The sequence below is a fragment of the Dreissena polymorpha genome, chromosome 15 (genome assembly GCF_020536995.1).
Source record: "Dreissena polymorpha isolate Duluth1 chromosome 15, UMN_Dpol_1.0, whole genome shotgun sequence".
NCBI classification, from domain to species: domain Eukaryota; kingdom Metazoa; phylum Mollusca; class Bivalvia; order Myida; family Dreissenidae; genus Dreissena; species Dreissena polymorpha.
The window spans coordinates 39,210,902-39,235,024 of record NC_068369.1 but is presented as its reverse complement, the minus strand read 5'-3'; the positions used below and the strand labels follow the sequence as shown (position 1 = coordinate 39,235,024).

The following is a 24,123-nucleotide window of genomic DNA, read 5'->3' as shown; positions in this document are numbered from 1 at the left end:
TAGGGACACTCCTTCAACAACTATGGACTACCGGTATATTGGTACAGGTCTTGTAGAAACATTCCTTCAACAAACATGGCACATATTGGTACAGGTCTTGTAGAGACATTCCTTCAACAAACATGGCATATATTGGTACAGGCCTTATAGCAACATTCCTTCAACAAACATGGTATATATTGGTACAGGCCTTATAGGGACATTCCTTCAACAAACATGGCATATATTGGTAAAGGTCATGTAGAGACATTCCTTCAACAAGCATGGCATATATTGGTACAGGTCTTGTAGAAACATTCCTTCAACAAACATGGCATATATTGGTACAGGTCTTGTAGAAACATTCCTTCAACAAACATGGCATATATTGGTAAAGGTCATGTAGAGACATTCCTTCAACAAGCATGGCATATATTGGTACAGGTCTTGTAGAAACATTCCTTCAACAAACATGGCATATATTGGTACAGGTCTTGTAGGGACATTCCTTCAACAAACATGGCATATATTGGTACAGGCCTTATAGGGACATTCCTTCAACAAACATGGCATATATTGGTACAGGCCTTATAGGGACATTCCTTCAACAAACATGGCATATATTGCTACAAGTCATGTAGGGACACTCCTTCAACAACTATGGACTATATTGGTACAGGTCTTGAAGGGACATTCCTTCAACAAATATGGCACATATTGGAACAGGTCTTGTAGAGACATTCCTTCAACAAGCATGGCATATATTGTTACAGGCCTTATAGGGACATTCCTTCAACAAACATGGTATATATTGGTACAAGTCTTGTAGAAACATTCATTCAACAAACATGGCATATATTGGTAAAGGTCATGTAGAGACATTCCTTCAACAAACATGGTATATATTGGTACAAGTCTTGTAGAAACATTCATTCAACAAACATGGCATATATTGGTAAAGGTCATGTAGAGACATTCCTTCAACAAGCATGGCATATATTGGTACAGGTCTTGTAGAAACATTCCTTCAACAAACATGGCATATATTGGTACAGGTCTTGTAGAATATTTTCTCAACAAACATGGCATATATTGGTACAGGTCTTGTAGAATATTTTCTCAACAAACATAGTATATATTGGCAGAGGTCTAATAGAAAAATCCTTCATCAAACATGGGATATATTGGCAGAGGTCTTCTAGAGACTTGCCTTTACGAAACATGGGATATATTAGAACAGGTCTTTCAGGAAGATGTCTTTTAGGAACAGGTCTTCAACCTACTCGGGATAATACAGTTACAGGTGTGTACCTATGTAGTTGTTAGATGAGCTACTGTGTACCTATGTAGTTGTTAGATCAGCTACTGAGTGAACCTATGCAGTTGTTAGATCAGCTACTGTGTGTACCGATGTAGTTGTTAGATCAGCCAATGTGTGTACCAACGTAGTTGTTAGATCAGCTATTGTGTGAACCTATGCAGTTGTTCGATCAGCTACCATGTATATCTATGTAGTTGTTAGATCAGCCAATGTGTACCTTTGTAGTTTTTAGATCAGCCAATGTGTACCTTTGTAGTTGTTAGATCAGCTACTGTGTGTACCTATGTAGTTGTTAGATCAGCTACTGTGTGTACCTTTGTAGTTGTTAGTTCAGTCACTGTGTGTACCCATGAAGTTGTAAGATCTGCTACCATTGTTACCTATATAGTTGTTGTTATCCTTGTTCTCCATCTGGTAGGTTGCCAGCAGCAGGAAGATTCCCCTGGCGTTGGGTGTGAGGGACTTCATGACGTGGGTGAGGGAGCTGAGGGCCAGGCCGCCCGTCTGCTGCACCAGCAGGGAGTTCTCATACGACGTCTCCTCCATGTACGGGGCAAACGTGGTCGCATCGTACCACAGCCAGCGGAAACGACAGCACTTGGTCTGGTCCCAAACTGGAATGTGGAGTGGGCACTAGCAGCTTGAAAGTAATGCACTGTGATTATATTTAAGAGCTCCGTTTTTTGACGGTTACTGTTTACAAAGCTTTTAACCATTTAATGAAATAAGGTTATATGTACATTACATACTGAGGTGGAGTTGATGTGGTCTACCGAGGCCAGTATATGAATGTGGTTACATACTGAGGGATGAGTTGATGTGGTCCACCGAGGCCAGTATATGAATGTGGTTACATACTGAGGGATGAGTTGATGTGGTCCACAGAGGCCAGTACATGAATGTGGTTACATACTGAGGGATGAGTTGATGTGGTCCACCGAGGCCAGTATATGAATGTGGTTACATACTGAGAGATGAGTTAATGTGGTCCACAGAGGCCAGTATATGAATGTTGTTACATACTGAGGGATGAGTTGATGTGGTCCACAGAGGCCAGTACATGAATGTGGTTACATACTGAGAGATGAGTTGATGTGGTCCACTGAGGCCAGTACATGAATGTGGTTACATACTGAGGGATGAGTTGATGTGGTCCACCGAGGCAAGTACATGAATGTGGTTACATACTGAGGGATGAGTTGATGTTGTCCACCGAGGCCAGTACATGAATGTGGTTACATACTGAGGGATGAGTTGATGTGGTCCACTGAGGCCAGTACATAAATGTGGTTACATACTGAGGGATGAGTTGATGTGGTCTACCGAGGCCAGTACATGAATGTGGTTACATACTGAGGGATGAGTTGATGTGGTCCACCGAGGCCAGTATGTGAATGTGGTTACATACTAAGGGATGAGTTGATGTGGTCCACCGAGGCCAGTACATGAATGTGGTTACATACTGAGGGATGAGTTGATGTGGTCCACCGAGGCCAGTATATGAATGTGGGGACTGAGGCTGAGGAGACTGAGGATATTCTGGGTCTTCTCGTTACGCAGCATCGTGCCATCTATGTTGTGTATGATCAGGTAGAAGTCATCACCTGTAGACAGAGAGCACAGGCCAGTAACAGTGACTGGGTGTGAGTGTGTGTACATGCGCAAACAAAAAACTTATTTAATTATGACTACGGCTATACTTCAGATAAAATATTCAACATTTCCACGTTTACCTAAAGCATGTTTGTTTATAAGTCCACAGCCACATGTGGAATATACACAATCATTGTGTTCTTACTCCACTACAATGACCCCTTTAGGGTACTGATTTGCCTGTGACAAAGCTGCTGTTCTGTCATTTCACATATATATCAACAGTTTTACATATCAAATGTTTAACATATCAACTGTTTTACACTTAAAATATTTAAAAGACCTTCCACAAGTTTGTTACTTCAATAGCATTATTGGCAGTTGATACGGTATATTAAAACTAGATGTGCATATGTGTAATAAATGCTTGTTGCATGACTTAGGAAGGTTTATGACAACCCAAACAGGACTTCATTAGTTAAATGTATTCAGAAAAAAACATTCTTAACTAGAAATGGCGCGGCAGAGGCCGACGCGTAACCCCACGCCGCATGTTGTTAGTAAAATGAGTGTAAATCTCTGACCCAGCCCCACCCCAACCCCCATTACTTTTGACCCAGGTGTCAGATCAAAATTCCAAATAGTGCACAGTCGCACATATGCTCATAGCTACCATATGTGTAAGTTTCAAGGTTCTAGTGCTAATAGGGTAGGTGCAGATAGTGGCCAGGACGGACGGACGGCGGTGATAACCACATAATCCCCATGCTTTTCGAAAAGCGTGGGGATAACAAAGATGTCAGCAGTCAAGTACAGTCACAAAATAACAACACTATGTGAGGTAAGTATTGGACGCTGGAATTAATTAAACAAAGAAAAGACACAAAATGTATTTATCATTATATGCATATTTTTTCATACATGTACTTAGCATCAAATTTAAGACTTACCTGATTTGTCAAACTGTTGTTTAATAAACTCAACTTGATCCAGGGGACTTTTAAAGCTTCCATTATGATCAAGAATTTCTTCTGTTATGGAGTTTAATATCTGCAATATATTATATCAGTCAATATATTTTGGTTAGTAAACATCAGGATATAAAATTCAGGCATTTCTTGACTGCTACTTTTAGGTACTGTTTTGTCCATGGGAAGGAACTCGAAATCAATGGAAACTTAAATTAGCAGATAAGGAAGCCATTTTTCACCTCATATAAACCAAGGATTAGTCCCCTGTTCACTAACCATATGACATTGTCTAATTCAAATCTGAAACACTGAAAACCAACATTTGATTGAAAGGACTCTAAGGTAATTGCCGTACTTCTACCTTACTATATATATACTCACCGTAGCTCTAACTTACTATATATATACTCACCTCAGCTCTACCTTACTATATATATACTCACCGTAGCTCTAACTTACTATATATATACTCACCGTAGCTCTAACTTACTATATATATACTCACCGTAGCTTTACCTTACTATATATATATATATATATATATATATACTAACCCTAGCTCTAACTTACTATATATATACTCACCGTAGCTTTACCTTACTATATATATACTCACCGTAGCTCTAACTTACTATATATATACTCACCGTAGCTGTACCTTACTATATATATACTCACCCTAGCTCTAACTTACTATATATATACTCACCGTAGCTCTACCTTACTATATATATACGCACCGTAGCTCTACCTTACTATATATATACTCACCGTAGCTTTACCTTACTATATATATATATACGCACCGTAGCTCTAACTTACTATATATATACTCACCGTAGCTTTACCTTACTATATATATATATACTCACCGTAGCTCTACCTTACTATATATATACTCACCCTAGCTCTAACTTACTATATATATACTCACCCTAGCTCTAACTTACTATATATATACTCACCGTAGCTCTAACTTACTATATATATACTCACCGTAGCTCTACCTTACTATATATATATATACTCACCGTAGCTCTACCTTACTATATATATACTCACCGTAGCTCTAACTTACTATATATATACTCACCGTAGCTCTAACTTACTATATATATATACTCACCGTAGCTCTAACTTACTATATATATACTCACCCTAGCTCTAACTTACTATATATATACTCACCGTAGCTCTAACTTACTATATATATACTCACCGTAGCTCTAACTTACTATATATATATACTCACCGTAGCTCTAACTTACTATATATATACTCACCCTAGCTCTAACTTACTATATATATACTCACCGTAGCTCTACATTACTATATATATACTCACCCTAGCTCTAACTTACTATATATACTCACCGTAGCTCTACATTACTATATATATACTCACCGTAGCTCTAACTTACTATATATATATATACTTACCGTAGCTCTAACTTACTATATATATACTCACCCTAGCTCTACCTTACTATATATATACTCACCGTAGCTCTAACTTACTATATATATATACTTACCGTAGCTCTAACTTACTATATATATACTCACCGTAGCTCTAACTTACTATATATATACTCACCGTAGCTCTACCTTACTATATATATACTCACCGTAGCTCTAACTTACTATATATATATACTTACCGTAGCTCTAACTTACTATATATATATACTTACCGTAGCTCTAACTTACTATATATATATACTTACCGTAGCTCTAACTTACTATATATATACTCACCGTAGCTCTAACTTACTATATATATACTCACCGTAGCTCTAACTTACTATATATATACTCACCGTAGCTCTAACTTACTATATATATATACTTACCGTAGCTCTAACTTACTATATATATACTCACCTCAGCTCTAACTTACTATATATATACTCACCGTAGCTCTACCTTACTATATATATACTCACCGTAGCTCTACCTTTCTATATATATACTCACCGCAGCTCTAACTTACTATATATATATACTCACCCTAGCTCTACCTTACTATATATATACTCACCGTAGCTCTAACTTACTATATATATACTTACCGTAGCTCTAACTTACTATATATATATACTTACCGTAGCTCTAACTTACTATATATATATACTCACCGTAGCTCTACCTTACTATATATATACTCACCGTAGCTCTACCTTACTATATATATACTCACCTCAGCTCTACCTTACTATATATATACTCACCGTAGCTCTAACTTACTATATATATATACTCACCCTAGCTCTACCTTACTATATATATACTCACCGTAGCTCTAACTTACTATATATATATACTCACCGTAGCTCTAACTTACTATATATATATACTCACCGTAGCTCTACCTTACTATATATATACTCACCGTAGCTCTACCTTACTTTATATATACTCACCGTAGCTCTAACTTACTATATATATATACTCACCGTAGCTCTAACTTACTATATATATATACTCACCGTAGCTCTACCTTACTATATATATACTCACCGTAGCTCTAACTTACTATATATATACTCACCGTAGCTTGACCTTACTATATATATATATATATACTCACCCTAGCTCTAACTTACTATATATACTCACCCTAGCTCTAACATACTATATATATACTCACCGTAGCTTAACCTTACTATATATATACTCACATGTTTGACAGACAGGCTGGGGAAGTATCCATTGACAACAAGGTTAGAAAACCCCTTGAGTACCGTCTCCCTGAAACCCTCCAGCAAACGACGCTTGGACCCAAATCCATACAGCAAAATGTTGAATCCATTACTGTAAATAAATATCACAGCTACTGTGATAAAGAGAAATTCATTGTGGGACTATAATTTTTAGATGCAAACAAATAGTTTGAATTACATTATTATACACCTATATCAGTATTTGTATCATCCAATCAGCTGTGCCATGTGACTGCCCAATATTTTGACAGTATTTGACTGCTCTTCATAAACATAATAAAAATGTGTCCCACAATTAAAAATTCATAAAATAACATCTACATTTATTCTATAGGACGTTTTTCTCACATCATAGTTTCCGCTTACGTCAAACATCCAAATGATGTGAACGCTCCCATTCTTGTGCAACTTGACAATGAAATGAATTAGTAAACATGAATAACACAAAAATCACATTAAATAATGCTTTAGGTAGTATTTACTGTATATTTACTGTAACAGCCATTGGACATTAAACCTCTGCAGAAATAAAGGGCCATGCATAAACCTGCTTTCACAGAGAGGTGGGTGAACAGACAAAGGGATTGACAGACAGATATAACACCACATCTGATACATCAATGTTCTGAACATGTCAGTGTTACCACATCTGATACATCCATGCTCTGAACATGTCAGTGTTACTCACCACATCTGATACATCAATGTTCTGAACATGTCAGTGTTACCACATCTGACACATCCATGCTCTGAACATGTCAGTGTTACTCACCACATCTGATACATCCATGCTCTGAACATGTCAGTGTTACCACATCTGATACATCCATGTTCTGAACATGTCAGTGTTACTCACCACATCTGATACATCCATGTTCTGAACATGTCAGTGTTACTCACCACATCTGATACATCCATGCTCTGAACATGTCAGTGTTACTCACCACATCTGATACATCCATGCTCTGAACATGTCAGTGTTACTCACCACATCTGATACATCCATGCTCTGAACATGTCAGTGTTACTCACCACATCTGATACATCCATGCTCTGAACATGTCAGTGTTACTCACCACATCTGATACATCCATGCTCTGAACATGTCAGTGTTACCACATCTGATACATCCATGTTCTGAACATGTCAGTGTTACTCACCACATCTGATACATCCATGCTCTGAACATGTCAGTGTTACCACATCTGATACATCCATGTTCTGAACATGTCAGTGTTACCACAACTGATACATCCATGCTCTGAACATGTCAGTGTTACTCACCACATCTGATACATCCATGTTCTGAACATGTCAGTGTTACTCACCACATCTGATACATCCATGTTCTGAACATGTCAGTGTTACCACATCTGATACATCCATGCTCTGAACATGTCAGTGTTACCACATCTGATACATCCATGTTCTGAACATGTCAGTGTTACCACATCTGATACATCCATGTTCTGAACATGTCAGTGTTACTTACCACATCTGATACATCCATGTTCTGAACATGTCAGTGTTACCACATCTGATACATCCATGTTCTGAACATGTCAGTGTTACTCACCACATCTGATACATCCATGCTCTGAACATGTCAGTGTTACCACATCTGATACATCCATGCTCTGAACATGTCAGTGTTACCACATCTGATACATCCATGCTCTGAACATGTCAGTGTTACTCACCACATCTGATACATCCATGTTCTGAACATGTCAGTGTTACCACATCTGATACATCCATGCTCTGAACATGTCAGTGTTACTCACCACATCTGATACATCCATGCTCTGAACATGTCAGTGTTACTCACCACATCTGATACATCCATGTTCTGAACATGTCAGTGTTACCACATCTGATACATCCATGCTCTGAACATGTCAGTGTTACCACATCTGATACATCCATGTTCTGAACATGTCAGTGTTACTCACCACATCTGATACATCCATGCTCTGAACATGTCAGTGTTACCACATCTGATACATCCATGCTCTGAACATGTCAGTGTTACCACATCTGATACATCCATGTTCTGAACATGTCAGTGTTACTCACCACATCTGATACATCCATGCTCTGAACATGTCAGTGTTACTCACCACATCTGATACATCCATGTTCTGAACATGTCAGTGTTACCACATCTGATACATCCATGCTCTGAACATGTCAGTGTTACCACATCTGATACATCCATGTTCTGAACATGTCAGTGTTACTCACCACATCTGATACATCCATGCTCTGAACATGTCAGTGTTACTCACCACATCTGATACATCCATGCTCTGAACATGTCAGTGTTACTCACCACATCTGATACATCCATGTTCTGAACATGTCAGTGTTACCACATCTGATACATCCATGCTCTGAACATGTCAGTGTTACCACATCTGATACATCCATGTTCTGAACATGTCAGTGTTACTCACCACATCTGATACATCCATGCTCTGAACATGTCAGTGTTACCACATCTGATACATCCATGTTCTGAACATGTCAGTGTTACTCACCACATCTGATACATCCATGCTCTGAACATGTCAGTGTTACTCACCACATCTGATACATCCATGCTCTGAACATGTCAGTGTTACTCACCACATCTGATACATCCATGCTCTGAACATGTCAGTGTTACCACATCTGATACATCCATGTCCTGAACATGTCAGTGTTACTCACCATATCTGATACATCCATGTTCTGAACATGTCAGTGTTACCACATCTGATACATCCATGTTCTGAACATGTCAGTGTTACTCACCACATCTGATACATCCATGCTCTGAACATGTCAGTGTTACCACATCTGATACATCCATGTTCTGAACATGTCAGTGTTACTCACCACATCTGATACATCCATGCTCTGAACATGTCAGTGTTACTCACCACATCTGATACATCCATGTCCTGAACATGTTAGTGTTACTCACCACATCTGATACATCCATGCTCTGAACATGTCAGTGTTACTCACCACATCTGATACATCCATGTCCTGAACATGTTAGTGTTACTCACCACATCTGATACATCCATGTTCTGAACATGTCAGTGTACTCTTCATAGAGGAGCCTGCACTCTGCTGCATGTGATGACAGCACGTCGGTCAGGAGAGCGTTCAGGGACTTGTGATCTAAATGGGGCATGTCTAACTTGGCTAGCGTTGCATCAGATGTGGGACCAGTATCAGAAGCATGAATGTCAAAGTACTCTTCCACATTAGTTTTCTGAAAATATAAGGATAGGCAGTAATACAAACACTGTCATTGATTAAATGTTGCATGTAATAAGATCTGTTTATTATAGGCTTTTAAATGATTATTGACTTTTTATGTACAACAAATTAAGATTACGTTTTGCTTACAGACAACAAAATGATTCCAATTTACACCCTTCCAAACTTCATTTATATATTTATAATTTAAATAAAAGATAAAAAAGCACAAGCAAATCAAAATAAAACAAGGGCTGTTTGTAAAACATGCATGCCCCCCATATGGGCTCTCCGTTGTAGTGAGAGCCATTGTGTGAATATGTTTTTGTCACTGTGACCTTGACCTTTGACCTTGTGACCTGAAAATCAATAGGGGTCATCTGCCAGTCATGATCAATGTACCTATGAAGTTTCATGATCCTAGCCATAAGCATTCTTGAGTTATCATCCGGACACCATTTTACTATTTCGGGTCATCGTGACCTTGACCTTTGACCTAGTGACCTGAAAATCAATAGGGGTCATCTGCGAGTCATGATCAATCTACCTATCAAGTTTCATGATCCTAGGCCAAAGAGTTCTTGAGTTATCATCCGGAAACCATTTTACTATTTCGGGTCACTGTGACCTTGACCTTTGACCTAGTGACCTGAAAATCAATAGGGGTCATCTACGAGTCATGATCAATCTACCTATCAAGTTTTATGATCCTAGGCCTAAGCCTTCTTGAGTTATCATCCGGAAAGCATTTTACTATTTCGGGTCACCGGGACCTTGATCTTTGACCTAGTGACCTCAAAATCAATAGGGGTCATCTGCGAGTCATGATCAATGTACCTATGAAGTTTCATGATCCTAGGCCCAAGCGTTCTTGAGTTATCGTCTGACAACCACCTGGTGGACGGACCGACAGACCGACCGACAGACCGACGGACCGACATGAGCAAAGCAATATACCCCCTCTTCTTCGAAGGGGGGCATAATTAATGCTTTTACAACTCAAGGGGCATAAGTAAAAAAAAACTAATCAATTCTATTTGGAAAAAAAAACAATCAGAATTTCATAACTTGAACTTTTGTATTGCTTAATATATATTTCTTAGTATCCACTTAAAAAAATGCTTTTATTTTTTATGTTAAATAAGTTTCCCCATTAAACTTATAACAAAACACATAGAAACTGGACTAACAAGATGTGTTTGTGAAACAAAATGTCCCCCTATATGACGTTTGACCTTGAAGGATGACCTTGACCCTTTACCACTCAAAATGTGCAGCTCCATGAGATACACATGCATTTCAAATATAAAATTGCTAGCTTCAATATTGCAGAAGTGACATTACATGAGCAATTTTGACCCATATATTTGACCTTGAAGGATGACCTTGACCTTTCACCACTCAAAATGTGCAGCTCCATGAGATACACATGCATGCCGAATATCAAGTTGCTATCTTCAATATTGCAAAAGTATTCATAAAATTAGCGATTTGGGCCACATATATTTGACCTCTGACCTTGAAGGATGACCTTGACCTTAACCTTTCACCACTCAAAATGTGCAGCTCCATGAGATACACATGCATGCCAAATATCAAGTTGCTATCTTCAATATTGCAAAAGTACTCGTAAAATGAGCGATTTCGGCCACATATATTTGACATCTGACCTTGAAGGATGACCTTGACCTTTCACCACTCAAATTGTGCAGCTCCATGAGATACACATGCATGCCAAATATCAAGTTGCTATCTTGAAATTGAAATACTGCAAAAATGTACATTAAATGAGCGATTTTGACCCATATATTTAACCTTTGACCTTGAAGGATACCCTTGACCTTGACCTTTCAACACTCAAAATGTGCAGCTCCATGAGATACATACGCATGCCAAATATCAAGTTCATATCTTCAATATTGCAAAAGTTATTGCAAATGTTAAAGTTGGCCCAAACCAACCAACCTACCAATAGACCAACCAACCAACAGACAGGGCAAAAACAATAAGTCCCCCACTACTATAGTGGGGGACATAAAAATTATTCTGTTAATCACTTGTGATCCACTTTGTCTTATGATATCTTAACTAGAGCACAGTTACCACGTCGACTTCATCCATCTTTCGTCGTGCTGCCCTGGTGGCTGAGCCAGATGGAGTGGTCGGTACAGAAGGGGCAGCACCTTCATTGTCATCACTGTCACTGTCTGATGTATCCAGACTGTCCTCAGAGTCAGAGTTACCTGGGAAATATCAACATTGAGAGCTACCTGGGAAATATCAACAGTGAGAGCTACCTGGGCAATATCAACAGTCAGAGTTACCTGGGCAATATCAACAGTCAGAGTTACCTGGACAATATCAACAGTCAGAGTTACCTGGGCAATATCAACAGTGAGAGTTACCTGGGCAATATCAACAGTCAGAGTTACCCGGGCAATATCAACAGTCAGAGTAACCTGGCCAATATCAACAGTGAGAGTTACCTGGGCAATATCAACAGTCAGAGTTACCTGGGCAATATCAACAGTGAGAGTAACCTGGCCAATATCAACAGTGAGTGTTATCTAGACAATATCAACAGTCAGAGCAACCTGGACAATATCAACAGTCAGAGTTACCTGGGCAATATCAACAGTGAGAGTTACCTGGGCAATATCAACAGTCAGAGTTACCTGGGAAATATCAACAGTGAGAGTTACCTGGAAAATATCAACAGTGAGAGTTACCTGGGCAATATCAACAGTCAGAGCTACCTGGACAATATCAACAGTGAGAGCTACCTGGACAATATCAACAGTCAGAGTTACCTGGGCAATATCAACAGTCAGAGTTACCTGGACAATATCAACAGTCAGAGCTGCCTGGGCAATATCAACAGTGAGAGATACCTGGGCAATATCAACAGTGAGAGTTACCTAGGTAATATCAACAGTGAGAGCTACCTGGGAAATATCAACAGTCAGAGTTACCTGGACAATATCAACAGTGAGAGTTACCTGGGTAATATCAACAGTCAGAGTTACCTGGGCAATATCAACAGTGAGAGTGACCTGGGCAATATCAACAGTCAGAGTTACCTGGACAATATCAACAGTGAGAGTTACCTGGGAAATATCAAAAGTGAGAGCTACCTGGGAAATATCAACAGTCAGAGTTACCTGGACAATATCAACAGTGAGAGTTACCTGGGTAATATTAACAGTCAGAGTTACCTGGGCAATATCGACAGTCAGAGCTACCTGGACAATATCAACAATGAGAGTTACCTGGGCAATATCGACAGTCAGAGTTACCTGGGCAATATCAACAGTCAGAGCTACCTGGACAATATCAACAATGAGAGTTACCTGGGTAATATCAACAGTCAGAGTTACCTGGGCAATATCAACAGTCAGAGTTACCTGGACAATATCAACAATGAGAGTTACCTGGACAATATCAACAGTGAGAGTTACCTGGGAAATATCAACAGTCAGAGTTACCTGGACAATATCAACAGTCAGAGCTACCTGGGCAATATCAACAGTCAGAGCAACCTGGGAAATATCAACAGTCAGAGCTACCTAGGCAATATCAACAGTGAGAGTTACCTGGGAAATATCAACAGTCAGAGTTACCTGGGAAATATCAACAGTCAGAGTTTCCTGGGCAAGATCAACGTCAACAACACTCCACAAAACAGCAAGGGCTTTAAAACAAGCAGCTTCATATTTTATAACCACCATTGATTTTTAATTAGTATAACCAGATTCCACAGATATGATGAAAGAGAGGTGATTTTGATTATTATTATAGAAGACAAAAATAATTTAGTTATAGTTGGTTGGCTTTAAAAGTCTTAATTATAATTAAAACAAGAGATGTGTTCGTCAGAAACACAATGCCCCCTACTGCGCCGCTTTGAAATTTATATATATTTTTTTTTTACCTTGAAGGATGACCTTGACCTTGAACTTCCACCACTCAAAATGTGAAGCTTTATGAGATACACATGCAATCCAGATATCAAGTTGCTATCTTTAATATTGCAAAAGTTATGGCCAATGTTAAAGTGTTTTTTTCCGGATGGACGGACAGACTGGCATACTGACGGACAGTTCAACTGCTATAGGCCACCCTACAGGGGCCATAAAAAGTATAGGAGTTGATTCCTGTTGGTGGGAATTTTTTCATTAGGTCAAATGTGAGCAATGTTCTGTTACCTGCGCCGTGTCGTTTATGAAGTCTATAGGGAGTACTAGCAGCTGGTTTTCTTTGTCGCAGAGTTTTACTGGTTGGTGTGCAGGGCTCTTCCTTTGAAGGGGTGAACCCTACCGCTAGAAAGCAACATTAAATTGTAAAAGTACAAAGAATAACATAAATTCAATTAAAAATACACATGATAATAATAAAAAGTGTGATGCAAAACTAATAATCATTTCATGATTTAAGAATTTAATGGAATGTGATTTACACTTTCTTGGCGTTCCTTCTTTTGATTTTGGTGTCTTCAAAATAGATTTTGGTGTTTTAGCCTCTGACGCCAGTTGCTCCATACGCCCAGCTTTCTTGGGAGTCCGAAAGCCAAACACATCCCCCCCACTGACCTGGCTGTCATCTTCCAAGGCTGTCAGTAGAACAACATGGAAGATAGAAGTTGTTAATCATATACTGCCATGTACACATAAATCTGCAATTGATTTGACATACAGACAAAATAAATGATTTCCTAAACATTAAGGTTACATAAAGTGTAATAAGTGCTTTGTACAAAGTGTAAACCAAATGGCCACTTGTCTAAACAATTTTCCGCAGGTTTTAACATCAGGCTTCCTGAAAAGTCTCAAACAGTGCCTGTCAACCGGACAGGCTGATGGAAAAGTAAGCCTGTCCGGACAAAAATTCACCTGACCGAACAGCGTGAGTTTATAACTGAAGAATTTAGTAAAGTTTAACTCATATTGATGGCAATGTGCAGCCTGTGTATAAGTATTGGACAACTATAAGTAAATGATTTTGGAACGTATAACATCAAATCATTATGTGTTCTTATGCAAATGAACACACTGTAATTTTAAAATATGGGATTCATTCAATATAATATGTAATTATGTAGTCAACTTGTACAAAATATACTCTTACATATTCTCCGTACAATATCAATCTTTGACAAAACTATCTGTTTTATATAATCAAAAATAAAATGATAATGGCATTATGCGATATTACACTGATAGAAGCACATTTCCGTAATATTTCATGCATTCCGACGATACATAAAGCAAAACATTGCTTATATATGATGATGAAAACTTCAAATTTGACAATTTCGATCATTTGTATAAGCATTTTTTTCATGTGTAGTTTTTTGTTACAACCTTTGTAGGTTACATTATCCTAAACGGAAGTGGAATTTGGGGGGTTACATGCAGTCGGTTTGCTACTAAGTACATATGATGCAGGTCCTGGTGCATAAGATTTTAAAAATGTATCTGAAATGAAGAGTTTAGGTGTCAGTTTAAAGGTGCATGTGTAAGTCACAGGGCAAAAGGCCTGATTTGTGCATTTCTTTGTATGTTAGTGGTTGCCAGCCTCAATAGTAGGGCATGGTTTTTGCCTTCAAATGGCAGTGCCGGTAGCTGTCAAAACCAGTGCATATGTTCTAAGGTAATTATTTTGAGTTACACCGTATAGAATTTTTTCAAATGCAGTTTTTTTGTAAGCTTATGAAACCACCTTCCAGTCATGTATAGTTATATATTGGCTTATTGCTCGGTCATGGTGAAATTTGAGATCAAAGATTGCGAATTCTATATATAACAAAGAAGGAAATTAATTGGGCATGTGTAACCTTTAAGAACTTCCGACCAAGTTAGTCGTCTTCCAGAATGTTGACAATTTACCATCAAAAACTCTCTGTATTGCAAAACGTAACTACCAGATGTCATTTTGACCCAATTTAGGGCTGTTTGCAATTGGGCTGTTGCACTTAGGGTCCTAAGGGGGGTAAATGCTTGAAAATCACACCGAAACCTGTTCCGGAGACATATTCTAAGACTACGTAAACACTCGGTATTGTTTTTCAGTGACATTTTGACATTAATTTGCATCAATCTCAATAATGAACCTAATTCATGTCTTTATTTAATCTGTATTTATTGCTATTGTTTACTTTTAGCCTTTTACTATTTAAAATGTAATGTGTGTTGTTTTTCCATGCAAGCAATTTTGGACCGACACTGCTATCTGCCTTCGCTTTCAACCCCGCCAGGCAGATCTACGCAGAATAACACTACTTTGCCTTATTTTTCCTGTTTGGATATCTTGCTGAGTTCAAGTTAAATCAAGTATTCAGCTGAAAACACAAAAAGGATAATAATATTATGCTTTCTTTCTTGGAACGATGTTGTTGTGATAGACCGTGCGTGAAAAACAGCAGGGAATCTGTATTTAAGTGACCTCAATATTATACGTAAACCTAAATGTACATTTTTAGGTGGTGTCGAAATTGGTCTATAGCTCTGCCTGAACTGCTGTCCAATTGGTTTACAAGTCCGGCTGAAGTGACAGGCCATCAAAAACTGCACAGTATGACTGATTCGGAGACGGCCCTCAACACTCGCCCAGTCGTGTCGAGAGGATCGGTGTCTTCGCAGGTTAGTACGCTGTTATTTTCAATGAAATCTATTGTAAAATGATTTCTTTGATATCATGGCACACTTTTGTCACCAAAATTAGGAAAATTGTTGTTTTTTACAATTACTGCAGCTCTGAAAACACATTTTGTGGCGATAACTTTGCCACTGTGCCCGACAATGTGATGCCGGCGTGGTGACTTATCCATTTACAGTAAATAAAGCCACACAGACTATTGAAAGCTTACTCTAATTGTATCTCACTTACATAAGTTAGCACCGTAATGGGTAAATGTGCACTAAACAACTTTTTGTTTTCTCAGATTACACGGAATTGAGCACCCGGGCCAGACTGACACTTTCCGGAGCCTGTCCGAGACGGAACTCGAGCCGAGGAATCATAGGATCAGTTGTGACAGAAAACTTAAAGCTCATGTCTGACGATGACTTTTTTTGTGTCAGGAAGTAAAGTGTGTTGTTTTCCCATGCAAGCAAGCCCTTTTGTTGGGTCAAATGACTTCAGAAATGCTGCTTCTACATGGATTTTACCTAAAATGTGCCAAAAAATATAAAAAAAGTTTGTTCGGATCTTGTTCAAAACCTGCTATGATGCACATATAATGCCATTGATGATTTGTTTTCTCTTATTAAGTCATATGTTACATCTGCTATGCTATTAGAATCGAAAGTGATGCCTTGTATGGAGTCTAAGTGCTGTATGTATGATGTAACCAAAGTCGGCTTTTCTACCTTAATTCTTGACGCGAAACGCTGTTACGCGTGACGCTTTCAACGTCAACTTTAATGAATAAATCTGTGTGTCATGGTACTGGAACTTTGTGATCTTTTTTAAAACAGATTATACCTATGGAAAAAGTGCCTTTAATTCAAATTTGAAGGGGTTGGGTTCCCTTATAGGTTACATTATCCTAAACAGAAGTGGAATTTGGGGGGTTACATGCAGTCGGTTTGCTACTAAGTACATATGATGCAGGTCCTGGTGCATAAGATTTTAAAAATGTATCTGAAATGAAGAGTTTAGGTGTCAGTTTAAAGGTGCATGTGTAAGTCACAGGGCAAAAGGCCTGATTTGTGCATTTCTTTGTATGTTAGTGGTTGCCAGCCTCAATAGTAGGGCATGGTTTTTGCCTTCAAATGGCAGTGCCGATAGCTGTCAAAACCGGTGCATATGTTCTAAGGTAATTATTTTGAGTTACACCGTATAGAATTTTTTCAAATGCAGTTTTTTTGTAAGCTTATGAAACCACCTTTCCAGTCATGTATAGTTATATATTGGCTTATCGCTCGGTCATGGTGAAATTTGAGATCAAAGATTGCGAATTCTATATATAACAAAGAAGGAAATTAATTGGGCATGTGTAACCTGTAATTGGATAGATGAAATTGACGTTTTCGAAAAACATCAACAAAGGGAGAGTACTCTTAAGAACTAGTAAAGCGTTAGTGTTGTTAATGACAAAAAGGCTCGAAATTCACGAAAAGAGTGATTCCAATTGGGTGTAATCGTTCATTCGGCAAGTATTAGACTTTTCGGTATTTAGTCATATTTTGTTTGGCCTGTCACAAGGACCTGGCAATATTAGAAACTTCGCCGGAATTTTGCCGGACAAGACCGGCGGTCCGGCCTTTTCAGGAAGCCTGTAACATATGGCCACATGTCTTAGCATATGGCCACAGGTCTTGGCATATGGCCACATGTCTTAGCATATGGCCACATGTCTTAGCATATGGCCACAGGTCATAGCATATGGCCACATGTCTTAACATATGGCCACATGTCTTAGCATATGGCCACAGGTCTTGGCATATGGCCACATGTCTTACCATATGGCCACATATCTCACCAAATAGCCACAGGTCTTACCACAGTGATTTTTTCCTTCTTTACAAAGTATTCGTTAAAATTGAGAAACATAAGAGATGTGTTTGTCAGAAACACAATGCCCCCTACTGCGCCGCTTTAAAGCCATATAATTGACCTTTGACCTTGAAAGATGACCTTGACCTTTGACCACTCAAAATGTGCAGCTCCATGCGATACACATGCATGCCAAAGTTGCTATCTTCAATATTACAAAAGTTATGGGCAATGTTAAAGTTTGTTGACGGATGGACAGACTGACAGACAGACGGACTGACAGACAGTTCAACTGCTTTATGCCACCCTACCTGGCATAAATACAATGAAATGTTCTATTGTCGCCTGAAAAATTCCCATAAAAGGCACACTTTTTTTAGATTCATCAGCAAGGGAACAAATAAAACAAGACTATTGCCAAGCAATATAGTCCCCTACCGGCTCCACCATTGTCAAAAATTCCACCATTGTCAGATTTTGTTTTAATTTGTTGCCATAGCAACCAGAATTTTTGACGTAGGAACAAAATCAAATTAGGTGCATAATGTCCATATTGCCATCTATCCATGTTTCAAGTTTCATGAAAAATTATTAAGAACTTTTAAAGTTATCGCAGGATTCAGAAAACAACCATTTTCAGCAGTATTTCTAGATAATGTTTTGCCATAGCAACCAGAATTTTTTATGTAGGAACAAAATGAAATGACGTGCATAATGTTCATGTTGCCATCTATCCATGTTTCAAGTTTCATGAAAAAATATTAAGAACTTTTAAAGTTATCGCAGGATCCAGAAAAGTGTGACTGACTGACAGATTGACAGACAGAGCGCAAACCATAAGTCCCCTCCGGTGAAACCGGTAGGGGACAATAAGCACTGAAACTGAACATTTCAAGCCAAAATGCATGTAAATGAATATTGGAATGTATGTGTGCAATTTATACCCTGCAAAAAATACCCATAAGTGTAAATATAGGTGTTACCCTGAGATTTTGTCACTGGAAGGTTCTCATCGTCGCTATGATCACTCGCCTCTTCTTCAATGGTCTTCTGCTTCACTTGAGGATGACTTCTTCTGCGGGACTTTGATTCCCTTGCTGAAACATTTCCAGCCTTTTGTTTCCATTGAAACCCAAGATAACACTGAGGACTTAAGTTGTACACTAACCTGAGAAACTGAAGCTCACTGGTCTATTAGTCAAGACCCCTTGTTTGTGGTTTCTTTTAACTACAAGTGCATACTTCAAGGCTTTTTTGCTATTAAAAGTAATGCCATAAAACGGACCAGATCCCAAAGCCAACGGAACCGATCCCAAACCGAAATTGTTTTTGCAAAAAACAACTCCCAATTTCAAACAAGGGACAAAATTGTCACAAAACCAGGTTTTCATTGTGAAAAAAAAATCTGATAAAGGGAGAAAACTCAAACTGAACTTTTGAAATGAACAAACAAAATTAACCCCCTTTGTAAGTTTGTTTTTTAAAAAAATCTATTTTTAGTCGTGGCGACCTTGACATTGGAGATATTGACTTGATTTTTTCGTGCAACACACCGTCCCATGATGGTGAACAAATGTGCCAAATGATTTTAAAATCTCACAATGAATGACATAGTTATGGCCAGGAGAAGCTAATTTATGGCCATTTTTGACCTTTGAACTCAAAGTGTGACCTTGACCTTGGAGATATCGACGTAATCATTTCGCGCGACGCACCGTCCAATGATGGTGAACAAATGTGCCAAATGATTTTAAAATCTGACAATGAACGACATAGTTATGGCCCGGACAAGCTTGTTCCGCCCGCCCGCCAGCCCGCCAGCCAGCCCGCCAGCCAGCCAGCCAGCCAGCCAGCCAGCCAGCCAGCCAGCCAGCCAGCCCGCCCGCATTCGCCAATCTAATAACCAGTTTTTTCCTTCGGAAAACCTGGTTAATAAAAACAAGAGATGTGTTTGTCAGAAACACAATGCCCCCTATTGCGCCGCTTAGAAGCCATATATTTGACCTTTGACCTTGAAGGATGACCTTGACCTTTCATCACTCAAAATGTGCAGCTACATGAGATACACATGCATGCCAAATATCAAGTTGCTATCTTCCATAATGCAAAAGTTATTGCAAAACTTTAACCAAGGTTAAAGTTTTGGGACACACACAATGAATGAATGACAGACAGACAGACAGACAGGCCCAAAACAATATGCCCCCGATCTTTCGATCCGAGGGCATACAAATTATTTACTTTTTTTTAGAAAGAAGTGTCTAATGATTACTAATGATTATTATATCTCACTTTTATTTCATAAACATCCTACAAAGTATATAACTATAATTTATATGATTTTGTCCTGATGTGTCAATATCATTCTGTGTAATTAAAAAATCAGAATTTGATCATTTTTGTCGATTAAAAAATCCCAAATTTGCCATTTTGTCAATTTAACAAAGCAAAATTTAAGCAGACTCCTTTTCGCAAAATCGATTGAAAAACCCATGTGCTTCGAATAATCTTAGCAGCGGGCTAATTGTACGACGGGCTTTCTGATCATCTGAAAACGAAGCCTGGTGATACCGTCTACCACTGTAATAAGCTTTTGTACTTAAATATACATTTTAAAAATAAATAAATAAAATCAAATACATCAGATTGATGTAAATTTATCCTTTTCATGCAGAAATAAACATACAGTTAGATTTGTAGACGCATTTTTCAATTTTTTTTACTCAGGTATCGGCTACATTCTATACCTGGTCAGCATTCATTTTATTTGTTGTGATGGTACCGTCTACTAATGTATTAATGATAGCCCATCTATTTGGCTGCTAGAAGAAACTGAAGCTTAACAGACAAGAGTTAAGGTAAGATGAACAAAAAACACATGTACATAGTGGTTTACATTTTATTCAATGTAATTGTGCAAAATTTACCAAACATCAACATTTCCTACTGAATCCTTACATAACATACCAAAATTAGTGTATATTTTGACCATAAGATTATATTTTTAAAAATAGTCTTATCATACGATCATTTTGATGGCCATAATTCATCTTTATACAAAATATGCTGTGAGAAAATATTGGTAAACACTTGAACCAAACATAAGAGGTATGAGCAGATATATGGCATGTTTGTGATAACATTGGTAGATGGTACCCACTGGTAGACAGTACTCGTAGGATTAACTATTTATCGCCATACGCATTCTTGAACGGCAAAGTAATCCACTATTGGTAATGATCCGCTAATTGTTACTTGACTGTATCACCGATAAAAGTGCTGCCTGGATTCCATGCGCTGAATTCCATGAAAAAAGCCTTAATCAGTTGCAACCCCCAACGACCAGGGTCAATAGCTGGGAGTTTGATTATTGAAACTACCAGAAGTTGTCTCAGTTAATTGATCATTTACATCTCGGAAATTCAAAAGCATTTTTTATATACATTTTTATATACACAGGAAAGGGTGCCGGTCAACTCGTTCCCAAGTCAACTCATCCCGTGGTCAACTTGTATCCATTTTGGTAAACTGGTCCCTGTTTTTTGGTCAACTCATCCCATATACCCAAGTCAACTTGTATCTGACATATAGAAATATACAGAACTAGGTGTAGAATGGTCAGTTAATAAGTCTAAATCATAGAGATGATGTCTAATTTTCTCTTAATGTTTTTTCCCCTAAATGATCTAAGCATACGGCTGTCAGCATTAACGTCTCGTTCATAGGTAAGTTGTCTGCTGCAGATATGTATAAAGAAGGGAAAGGGATGATGAAAATTGTCACTTGGGAAAGGGATGATGAAAATTGTCACTTGTGGTCGGTGTCTTTCACAGGTTATTCGTTTTTAAGGGTGTGAAAGGTGTTATTTACAGCGTACGGTAATTAATTGACTGGCATTATTCAATCAAACCTAAGTGGTATTTTAATTAATCAGTGTTACTTTGATAAGCATATTAAACAAGGGAAATGGTGTGAAAGGTTTTATATACAGCGTACGTTAATAAATTGCCTATTACAATTCAAATAAAATTAATTGGTAGTTAAATGATTAAGTTTTACTTAAATGAGCATGTTTTTCACAAAAAATTGAGGTGTTGTAATGTCCCTTGCGTCAAAGAATTTAAACAGATTTCAATCACGTGTTGTTTGTCGCATGCGCTTTTTTTATAATAGATAAAAGTTACTTAGTGATATATACAAGGCGACTGAATTGAGCATAGTTTATCATTAGCTATATATCTATCCAATTGATTACATGTGTACAAGTGTACAAGTGATCGTGTTAAGTGAAATGGAATATCCGTGTACCGGTATTTTGTGTTCCAAGATTGTACATCCAAGGCAAAAAGCCATAGAATGCGACAGATGCAAAAAATGGCAACACAGAACATGCGAAACAGGTAAGTAATAAAGAAATATCGTATTTTACCAAATATTTGTCAAGTAAATTTAAATGACGACAAACAGAAAAATTTATATAGAACCCGTTTGAAACATTACAGGAAATGGAAAAATGTCTTCTTTCCACATGTAATATTTATAATTTTGCATTACTTTCTTTTCTGCAACAGACGAATAAAAAACAAACGCGCATAGTTAATACTAAAAATTAGTAAGTGAGACATGTTCAGTTACGGGGAAGAATGGTTTTGTCATTGTAGGCATTACTCACAAACAGTACCTCGAAGCACTTCGGGCAGAAACAGAAATAGTTTGTTTGCAAGCCTTGCGAGAACAGCAGAACTTCTTGTGTCGGCAGTGCGACAGCTGTAATGGAGACGGAAGACGCCTCTTATACTGTACAGGTACTGTGCTAGTTTTCATCATAATCTATATGGTGTTATGAAAATATGTATTTATAATGTCGTCTAGTTATTATAACTGTTGAGCAGTTCATTTAATTGTTTACTTTTAATTTTAGGCTAAGGGACTTGCTACTGAGCATTCTTCAAAACCTAGGCATATGTACAGATACTGCTGTGCCTCCCATTTCTGCCGTTGGAACACATACCCGAGGTTTTGACACCCTTGCTGACATTGCATCTCGCCGTTTTGACGGCTTATTAGAGTATATGCGTTCAACATGGTTCAGGTCTTCAACTTGGCCTGTTCCTTGCTGGTCGGTGTATGGCATGAGCATTCGCACCAACAATGACGTTGAAGGTAACCAATTACTTGATATATACCCATTTTTTAATAAACATATTTATATCACAAGACTTTGTCATGAGGCTTTCTACATCTTAAAATGATAATATTTCCTTCTCATAACAATTGCTAACTACAACTTGATAAAACATATTAAGAGCGACAAACGAGACATTAAAAACATTCTTTCAAATTTACATTTAGGTTGGCACCGACGTGTCAATGGGAGAGCTGGGACTGCTCCTCCATTATATCTGCTTCTGCAGCTTCTAGGGGATGAGACAAAGATCGCGCTGAGTAACGTCCAGCTTGTTACAGAGCTGCAACTCACTAGGTTCCAGCGCAGCCAGCAAACCTCAATGCAAGGCCAGATATCCTGGCTGTAGACATTGTAAAGACGAGGTGAAGTGTCCGCGACTGGAGTGCTGAAACAGCTCAGCACAAAATACAAGCCATGTGCGTGAAAACATCCGAACAACTGTACAATAAACTGTCAACTGGCCATGGTGTCCAACTTGTTATTTTTTATGTGAAAGTATTGAATTAAAAATGCTGTTTTTAATTAAACAGATGTGTCATTGTGTCCATGGTGTAAAACTTTGTTATTTTGTGAAAGTTGTGAAATAAAAATGCTATGTTA

At 38.2% G+C, this 24,123-nt stretch overlaps 1 protein-coding gene across 2 annotated transcripts in view; it reads right to left on the bottom strand.

Annotated features, from left to right (window-relative positions):
- Positions 1 to 24,123, bottom strand: part of LOC127859473 (origin recognition complex subunit 2-like) — a 33,088-nt gene that overhangs the window by 8,589 nt on the left and 376 nt on the right. Inside the window, exons 2-11 of one of the 2 annotated variants that reach the window (XM_052396869.1) lie at positions 19,319 to 19,432; positions 14,296 to 14,448; positions 14,045 to 14,158; positions 11,943 to 12,082; positions 9,644 to 9,852; positions 6,546 to 6,678; positions 3,844 to 3,943; positions 2,764 to 2,904; positions 1,681 to 1,914; positions 381 to 487 (exon numbers count right to left, since the gene is read on the bottom strand). In XM_052396869.1, coding sequence (XP_052252829.1) covers positions 396 to 487; positions 1,681 to 1,914; positions 2,764 to 2,904; positions 3,844 to 3,943; positions 6,546 to 6,678; positions 9,644 to 9,852; positions 11,943 to 12,082; positions 14,045 to 14,158; positions 14,296 to 14,448; positions 19,319 to 19,432 — 1,430 coding nt within the window. In that variant the 3' untranslated portion in view covers positions 381 to 395. Of the gene's footprint in view, positions 1 to 380; positions 488 to 1,680; positions 1,915 to 2,763; positions 2,905 to 3,843; positions 3,944 to 6,545; positions 6,679 to 9,643; positions 9,853 to 11,942; positions 12,083 to 14,044; positions 14,159 to 14,295; positions 14,449 to 19,318; positions 19,433 to 24,123 lie in introns of those variants that run through there. The other variant, XM_052396868.1, reaches the window with a different exon arrangement.